The sequence below is a fragment of the Chenopodium quinoa genome, unplaced genomic scaffold (genome assembly GCF_001683475.1).
Source record: "Chenopodium quinoa cultivar QQ74 unplaced genomic scaffold, ASM168347v1, whole genome shotgun sequence".
Lineage (NCBI taxonomy): Eukaryota > Viridiplantae > Streptophyta > Magnoliopsida > Caryophyllales > Amaranthaceae > Chenopodium > Chenopodium quinoa.
In genome coordinates this window covers 594103-603583 of record NW_018743021.1, presented here as the reverse complement: position 1 = coordinate 603583, position 9481 = coordinate 594103, and the positions used below count along the sequence as shown (strand labels likewise).

The following is a 9481-nucleotide window of genomic DNA, read 5'->3' as shown; positions in this document are numbered from 1 at the left end:
CTTTTAACGGAATATTTTTCAATACGTAAATTGATATACAAAAATATTATTAAATGATGAGTGAGCGTCAATAATAAAAAAAAAATTAATGACAAGGTTATTATATGTAACTTAAATGTATTTGCGGGTTACAGAGTGAAAATTGTCACTCCCTTCATCCCATAATATAGTTCATGTTTGTGTTTCTTTACAGTATTTAAGAAATAGAAAGAAAAAGTAGATGAAGTACATTAATACAACTGAAAAATACAATTGTAGACAAAAGTTAGAGAGATTGTGGAAAAAGTACAAGTCATGTGCAAAATTCAATAATAATTTAAAAAGTACCATAAATAAAGTTAAAGTAAGGGTATAATGGTCTTTACATACTATTCAAAAATTGAAATAGAAACAACATTTTGAATCTCCAAAATAGGATTACAATAAGAACCATATAGGACGGCAAGTCGGCGAGAGTATATATGAAAGGGCAAATGCAAAAAAGTGAAATTAGAAGGATTACGAAAAAACTAAGAATTTATAACCATAACATTTTATGCATTCTCATATTCTATAATTCCAAATCCAATAAGAAAAGCTTACTATCTTATTGGTTACAAAAAAAGGATAATGTTATACGTAGCCTTAAAGTTACATATAAGCATTAAATATATTCTAGAAAATTGTTTTAAGCTATGAGTTCATAACAAAAACATGTGTAAATCAGTGTAATTAGTGTGTTTTTGTCACGGTTTCTTATACTCTTATACAAAAAATTTAATGCTTAAGGGCCGGCTACATAACACATTATCCTACAACAAAATTAGCAACCACGTTACTACTTTGTTGATAGTTTCATTAAACAAACGCAAGAACACCCTAATAAATGAAACTCAAAACAAAACCTCAAAAAAATGCAGCTAGCAAGCAAGTAAAATTACGTACAAAAGATATAAAACTAATGAAAATCATTAACAACGTACCAATATACGAGTATTATTTTCAAAACCTGAAGAGCTATATCAGTAAGAACAAACTATGAAAGATAACAAATTTAGCGAGTAGTATTACTAAAAAAAAAAAAAAAATAGGAAATGTGACCTATTTCGGCGTCAACATTAATGGAAGAGCATAGATTATAGATTTATCCACCAAATTTTCTTCGTCCGGTGACTTTGAGCCGTCAAGTATGCGGCCATGATAAAAGAAAAGAGCTCCTTTAAGCATTTCACAACGTTGACAGTATGCGTCCATCAACTTTTTTAAACGAGTATTTCGTTTTATTCTGAAATATATTGTTTCGTGGTACTTAGAGGCCACTGATACTTCCAAATATAGTTTATCTGATTCTTGTGAATGTTTTGATGCTTCAATTATGCTCAGCGAACAACCTGAATCAAGAACAACAGGTAGTTAATTTAAGACTGTGTTTGGAATTAGCTTATTGTATTAACTGATTTGATTAACAAGCTAAAGTTGTAAAACTTACTGTACTTGTCAAAAATAAAGGCGTCAATAACATCACCATTAACAATATCTAGTTCCTTTGCAGTATGCTCTTGAGTCAACCTCGTGCCCTCGTGAACAAAGCACATAGAGCCGCCTTCAACAACAAGTCCGGCATTTGAGAGGCCAAGTGCGAGCTGAGGTAATAACGGTGTAGCACGTATCACCCTAATTAATGTATCTTTCTTTTTGTGCATTCGAATGCATATTGTTGCCTGGTATAGACCACTACTACTCCCATCATCATTGTCTTGAACTCGACTATTTGAGTGGACTAAGCCATTTGAACCTGAATATCATATCCAATAATTTCAATACTACCTATTGAGTGAGCAATTTCTAAACAATTAATTACAAAACCACAATAATACATGAAACAATCTAAGGTCAACATTATTATCAATTAAATTTATAACCATACTATAGCCCTTTGTCCAAATACGTAAAAAGTATACCAAAGCAATGTAATTTTTTTTTAATGCAATCACTTATAACACGCTGTCAATTTTGTTTTACACGTAATTTGTATTTACAAAGGATTTCATAAAGTGAGGGTGAGGGATAGCTTAATTTCTCGGTTCTAGAAGATCCTATGATCGATAAGGATTCATGTTAATGTGAAACAAACAAAACCATAAGTTTCTACTTACATGTAGTAATGCAAAATAAACATATAGAAACCCTAAACCTAGTTTTAAAATAAAAATAATACTCCGTAATAAAAAGAAAAAAAGAAAAACTTACATGGAGAAGAATAAGCGTAGATGACATCAAAGGAAAGCATATGAATATTTATGGGAGTATCAAATCCTCTCAAACGAGCACCATTAAACTCGAAACGAGTTGTGTCGAAATTCAAACCAAATTTGTCACAATAAAGAATTATTAGCCATCTTAGAGGAACATCACTCTCAATTCTAAAGTTAATATTCTCTTTATCATCAATATCATCATCATCTTTCATATCGTCGATGTTGCTGTTAATCCACTTTACTGTTACGAAAATCTTTTGGCCTTCGTTGTTTGCTTTTGCGCTTGAATACTCCGTCTTCTTCATTCTTTTTTTTATTTCTGTTCACAATTTAATGGTATACTTTTGTCAATAATCAAGATTTGCTAAGCATAAATTAATTGAAGGATTTGTGGAGATTAAGAATCGAAATTTACTTTGTCAAAGAAATTCAACTTTTCGTCAAATAAAAAAATAATCTACTAACCTTGGAAACGAAAAGAAAATAAATAAATAACCGACCTCAGGAATTCCAACTAACAAAGAAAGTATAAAGTTAGAAGGCTTTAGTGGACGATGTTTTAATTGAACAAGTTTATTTTTAATACAAGGCTAAAGCCCAATAATTTTATCAAAAAAATAGCTACTCAATTGAAAAAGTGTAAATTAGAAGGCTTTACTGGTACATGGTATTGACTTATGACCTGCTTTGACCCAATTGATTTTGACCCTTTACAAGCCAACCTACTTAGGACTGATCTTAGCCTAACCTATCCAATTATCTAGGCCTCTAAAAGTAGGATTAATGAGAATCGAATCAACACATAAGTATCCACATTCGATCCATTTAATAAAAGACAAACTAATTTTTTTATTTTTTTGGTGTTTAGAGAGCCACAAGAGCGGGGATGGAGAATTGATCCCATAGAAGAACTCTAAGTATCTAACCACTTGAGGTATCCCTCACTTTTTTTGAGGAGAACGTTAGCAGGATGAGGTATCTCTCACTCTCTCTGTTATTCCAATTCATGGGCTCAATGAGTGAATGAGCCCCATTAAATCTTACAATAAGTTGATGATATACACGCCAAATCTAGCTACCCTTTAAACAAGTTTATAAACTAACGGAAATAAAATCAGAGATATGACAGCATTATACTGCGACTGCTACAAATCTTACCATGAAAGGCAATGTACAAGTCAGAATCATAGTAACCTAACAAAAACATTCAGCATCCCCTCATACAAAGCATGCTACTAATAGTATCACCATCCACGAGATGTTCCTCCGCTACTGTTTTTGTAGGTGAGAGATAACGACCATTAAATATAAATCTAACATTTTTACGCCCAGTCTCTGCCTCCGGCGGCATTAATTTATCCATCATCTGACCCAAAAGAGTCCTCGGAGTGACTCTGAACACCGTTTCATTGCCCACATGACATATCACTTTAAGAGTAATGCGTTGCCCAACTATGCTCAAGGAAGAATCTGAACAGGAAAGGGAGATTCAAGTTAAAAAGAATACCAAAATTTCTAAACTTGAAAACCTGAAATTAGGACCTTTTTGCTCTTTAGCAGTTCATACTTCATATCTTAGTTGCACAATCAAATAAAATTTGTAAAACGCTAAAACTTTTTGCCTAGCATCAGAAAAGTTTTCTTTTCAAGCTTTGAATTGAAAGCTCTTAACAAGTACAAATCTAGGATGTAGAGGATTTTCTTCCAAAAGAAGTAAACAGGAACATATTATGGGGTATAATAAGGATCCTAATCTGAGCATATAATAAACAAGATTGAATGAAACCAGAGTTGAACTTACTCATCAAACTGAAAGTAAAGCCATCAATTATGTCACCATCTTCCATTTTTAGTTCTCTAGCTGTATGGTTCTGAGTCAACTTTAATCCACCATAAACAAGGCATAGAGAGCGAAGTTCTCGAGGATCACTGTTAGAAAAACATCGCATAAGCTGAGGCAGTACAGCGGTAGAGCATTTCACTCTATGAAACATGTCTCTCCCCTTATGCATGCGGATGCATATAGTTACATAATGCACAGCTCCATTCCCCAAACCACCTTATACACAGTGATAGAAAGAAGGCAAATGAGAGAAAACAAAGAGATAAGAATGAAAGAGCTATAGAGATGAAGAAACAAAATTGAAAAATTCAACAGGAGCTCCATGCCTTATCATCATTTGTTGACTGTAAATACTGATGTATATTACCGTCAGTTCTATATGCCATACAATTATTACCTACTTCTTACTTAGTGCACATAAACTTAAAACATGTTTATTTGTACATGACAATGGAAAAAAATAAGGTTCTAATGTTTCGAACAATGACACAAAAGATAAGTATACAATCCTTAAATTTGTGAATATAGTGCAAATTTCATAGTATCATGTTATCAGCACTAAAGAAAAACTAACCAAGTATAAACAAAAGTCTATTTGGTGATACGTTCTAAGTAGTGAGTACTGCTCTTCCCTGAATGACTGTCAAGGGCATCCAGGGATATAATTATTAATTAAAACAGGGAAAAAGAAGACAGACTAAGCCTATCTAACTACTAATGCTTAATAAAAGCATGTCAAGATCAAAAACTTCACCATTAATCATGACATAGTTAAAATTGATTGTGTATATAGAAAATATATAATCAGGCTAAATTTTGATTTCCCTCATGTTAGTACTTACTCTGCAGTCAAGACAGGAACAGCTGGAACACTTTGTGTGAGATAATATTTTAAGTTAAATGGACCTAACATTCCCAAAGATGGTAAAATATTTGACGTCTAAAATTTAAATCCACAGAATTCAGCTGGGGAAACAGCAGAATAGTTAAAAAAAAAAAAAAGCTTGACAAAATAATTTAGCTTTGTCTGTTAAGGAGCCTTTTTTTCCCTAAGTTTGGAATTCTTGGCCTCGAGAAAGAGCTTTCTAGAATCATGTCGCAGACAAATCTTGCTCTTTTGCTAGTGTTTTAACATAGAAGAAAAGAAGGCTGGAATGCTACAATAGCTACTAGCACTCTCAATAAGGCAAAGTAAATATGGGGCAATAGTGACAAGTAATGAATTGATCAGGAAACAGCAGCAGCAGGAAAACTTGAAGGGCGAGAGGGGCAAGAAAAAACACATATTTGTGCATACATTAAATCTTCAGAATGAGTTCAATAGAAATCGAAATTCACGATTACTAACATATCATTTCATCAGCAATCCATAAATGAGAAACCAAAATTCAACCTCTATATATGTCACTAGAAACTTGACCCTTTCCTTCTTGCGATATCACGATTAAGTAGAGGATAGGATAGCAGCACAATCAATAAGTGAAGTTGCATGTTTCTATTTTCCTTCTAAATAACTAGTGGAAGGATTTGGTTTCATCATTTCCCTCAATCCTCATTCAATATTCATATAAGGGAAGATAGGTACCTCGCTTTCTTTCTCATCTCAATCTCCAACGCATATGCAAATACATCAAGTCATCAAGATAGGTATCTCACCCCCACCACCCCCCCCCCCCCGCCGCCCCCTTTAATGATTCTAATGACCTGCCGTACCCAAAGTCTTCTATGAAGCAAACTACTATAGCCCTAAATCTTCCCATTTCAAACATTTACAAACACTCAAACCCGAGTAGTAAACCAAACAATCAAATCAAATTACTCTTGTATGTATGAAAAAATTAATAAAAGATTAAAACTTGCACAGTATAAAAAAATTAAAATCCAAAAACTAAATAACACCAATCAAAAAAATCAGTTTTCAAGAGAGGAGCAAACCATGATTTGGGAAGGCAAAAATGACATCATTTTGAACCATGCCAAGTTGTTGGGGAGTATCCAAATCCCTTAACTTAGCAGCATTGAACTCGAATCGGGTGGTTTGAAAATCCAAACCCAATCTCTGACAGTAACAAATCATCACCCATCGAAGTGGAATGTCAATTTCAATCTTCAAAGAAACCCCTTCTTCTTCTTCAATGTTCGAATCCGTCCTTTTCACCACCTTCACCTGTATTTTCTTGGTTTCATCATTCTTGAATACTGAACTTTCTACATTATCTTCTTCCACTTCCGAGCTAAGTTCAATCGGTACATTTGGATCGTAACGCCGTTTCCTTGTTGCCATATCGATTTCCTTTCAATTAATTGGCAATTCTTAAACATTATATTGATTTATGGAAATAATTCATAACTAATCAATCATAGATTACAAGAACTTGAACAAATATATGCAGATTCAACTCGTTACTAGATTAATTAAATATAAACATGAATGAAACAAAAATTAACATTAAACAAACATTCAGCATGTAAAAATGTATTGATTTTAATAATAATTCAAACAAAACGTGTGAATTTAACACTTTTTTTACAGAATAATAGAACTTAAACTAGTAAATTTGTCAACAAAACATGAAAAACATTCAAAATGCAAAGCTAAAATGTAGTAACAGATCATACATGTAGAAAGTCTAGAAGCACAATTTAACAGAGATGAAAACGGAAATTGCCGGAAGAATATTACTTTCACCGTTGAGAAATTCCCCCAATTACGATAATTTTTTGAAACAATGAAGAGGGAGAAATGTGAAGATTGAATAGGTAGTTAGGGTTTACTAAATATTTGAAGGAATATTTTTTTTTATATAATGGCACTTTAGTAAATACTCCGTACTTTTTAATACTTGTACTTTATCCCATCATTATTCAACGTGTGATTAATTAATTTTTTGTTTAACAATCCTCATTTAGGGTATGAAACAAACATTCATCATGTAAACATGTATTGATTTTAATAATAATTCAAACAAAACGTGTGAATTTAACACTTTTTTTTACAGAATAATAGAACTTAAACTAGTAAATTTGTCAACAAAACATGAAAAACATTCAAAATGCAAAGCTAAAATGTAATAACAGATCATTCATGTAGAAAGTCTAGAAACACAATTTAAGAGAGATGAAAACAGAAATTACCAGAAGAATATTACTTTCACCGTTGAGAAATTCCCCCAATTACGATAATTTTTTGAAACAGAGAAGAGGGAGAAATGTGAAGACTGAATAGGTAGTTAGGGTTTACGAAATATTTGGAGGAATATTTTTTTTATATATATATATATAATGGCAATTTAGTAAATACTCCGTACTTTTTAATACTTGTACTTTATCCCATCATTATTCAACTTGTGATTAATTAATTTTTTGTTTAACAATCCTCATTTAGGGTATGTTACAATTTACTGAAAACAACTAAACTGAATAGAGTTGAATTGAATTGTTTATGAGAGAAGGAAATTAGAAAGTGAAATGAATTAAAATTAAACTGAACAAAATAGACCTTTATTTATCTCTTAGCTTAGATAAAATTTCACTTTTTTATGTTTGGATTTAAAAACCTTAATTTCAGTTCAATTCAATTCAGTTTAGCTCCAATCAGTTTAGTTCAGCTCTTAATTTCCCTCTCTCATAAAATATTCATTTCAGCTCATCATTTCAGTTCAGTTCCAATCAGTTCAGTTCAGTTCAACTCAGTAAATGTGAACAGACTCTTAATTAAGTTCAAAGCATATGTGCTTCTATAAAATAAAAATTAAAAATTTAAAGCATATAAGATATAACAAAAGTTAAAAATATATTTCATATGAAGTACCGAGTATTTAATTTGCTAGAATGTATAATGTATGCACCTTGAAATGAAATGGTTCCGATTCACACTTTTCACAAACCTATTGAGCAGGTTTTAGTTCTTATATTTGAGGAACATGTTACAAATTTCTAAAACTTAGAATTTTAACCAAGTTTTACCCCTAGCTGCAATGCTGGAATTAAAGACCCTATATGAGTGTACAATAATATTTTTGAACTAGATTGGATGTAACCCAATTTAATTGAACTTAATCATAGTTTACAACTTGTGTCAATTTCATTAACTCAAGCCTACCACAAACATTTATGACAACATAATGATTATATATGGTTCCAAACGGCATTATATGACCACAAGATGTATCCCCTAAAATCTAAAAGCTTTTCGACACCGAGCCCCGAAACCTCTAAAATTTCTCAAAAAGCAAAGCCTTCAATTTTGGAATTTTTTTACTTTTTTTCACCCGAAAAAAAAAATTGCCGAAATGTAAACCATGGTCCCTAATACCCTCTGGGAGTCCAATTTAGTGGGTGGAACCATCCTATTTTCCTTTACACGACCAATTTACAGGTTTACAACTTGCGCCGATTTAAATAACTCAAGCCTACTACAAACATTTATGACAACATATAATGATCATATATGGTTCTAAACGGAATTATATGACCCCTAGATGTATCCCCTAAATCTCAATGCTTTTCGACACCGAGTCGCGAAACATTCGAAATTTCTCAAAAATCGTGGATATTAGCCTTCAATTTTGGAATTTTTCGACTTTTTTTTGCCTGAATGTAAAAATTGCCGAAATGTTAACCATGGTCCCTAATATCCTTCGGGAGTACAATTGGGAGGTTGGAACCATCCAATTTGCCTTTAAACCACCAATTTACCGGTGTACAACACCAATTTACCGGTGTACAACTTGTACCGATTTCATTAATTCAAGCCAACCTCGAACATTTATGACAACAAATATTGATCATATATGGTTCTAAACGATATTATATGACCCCGAGATGTATTCCCTAGAATTTCAAGACTTTTCGACACAGGGCCCCGAAAACTCCAAAAATTCTCAAAAAGCCTAATCGAAGTCCAAATAGTGGACCAAGAGAGCCGCCCGACCAAAGAGGCTGGCGCCCGAAGGCGCGCCCGGCCGGGCGAGGGAAGCAAGGCTGGCGCCCGAACTCGCGCCCGGCCGGGCGCGAGATTCAACCTTGAGAGGAAAAAGGCGCGCCCGATCGGGCGGTGCCTCGCCCGATCGGGCGCATGTTATTATTAGGGGTTAATTATTCGACGTTTAAGTTTGTTTTAGTTTAGAATTCTCGCTTAGTATAAATACTTTTTCGTTAAGCGAGTTTAGTAACTTCTTTTAATCTTTCTTAATTCTTTCTTAGATTTTCTCTATCTACTTAGCTTTTAGATTAGTTTTCTCTCTCTTATACTTTGTTCTTAACTTTATTCTTAATTCCAGATTTCTTTGGTAACGATTTCTCTTCTCTTAATCTTAGTTATTTATTTTATTTTATTCTTTTGATCATGTCTTGTTTTATTGCCTTGATTAGTTTAGTTTTTATTATGTGTGAGTAGTTT

General features: G+C 32.8%; 2 protein-coding genes across 3 annotated transcripts; both read right to left on the bottom strand.

Annotated features, from left to right (window-relative positions):
* Nucleotides 1-1080: 1080 nt before the first annotated feature.
* On the bottom strand, nucleotides 1081-2542 carry LOC110730017. Its single transcript, XM_021909798.1, has 3 exons — nucleotides 2230-2542; nucleotides 1469-1774; nucleotides 1081-1370 (listed from the first exon to the last, which is right to left on the bottom strand). The coding sequence occupies exons 1-3, from the start codon at nucleotides 2540-2542 to the stop codon at nucleotides 1081-1083; spliced, it is 909 nt and encodes a 302-aa protein (XP_021765490.1).
* A 640-nt stretch (nucleotides 2543-3182) lies between these two features.
* LOC110730122 lies at nucleotides 3183-6856 on the bottom strand. 2 transcript variants are annotated; one of them, XM_021909898.1, is made up of 4 exons: nucleotides 6764-6856; nucleotides 6016-6373; nucleotides 4039-4296; nucleotides 3183-3707 (listed from the first exon to the last, which is right to left on the bottom strand). In XM_021909898.1, the coding sequence occupies exons 2-4, from the start codon at nucleotides 6362-6364 to the stop codon at nucleotides 3445-3447; spliced, it is 870 nt and encodes a 289-aa protein (XP_021765590.1). In that variant the 5' UTR covers nucleotides 6365-6373; nucleotides 6764-6856; the 3' UTR covers nucleotides 3183-3444. The 2 variants fall into 2 exon arrangements, with proteins under 2 accessions (XP_021765590.1, XP_021765589.1); XM_021909897.1 differs by having other exon boundaries at nucleotides 6700-6850.
* Between the last annotated feature and the right edge of the window lie 2625 nt (nucleotides 6857-9481).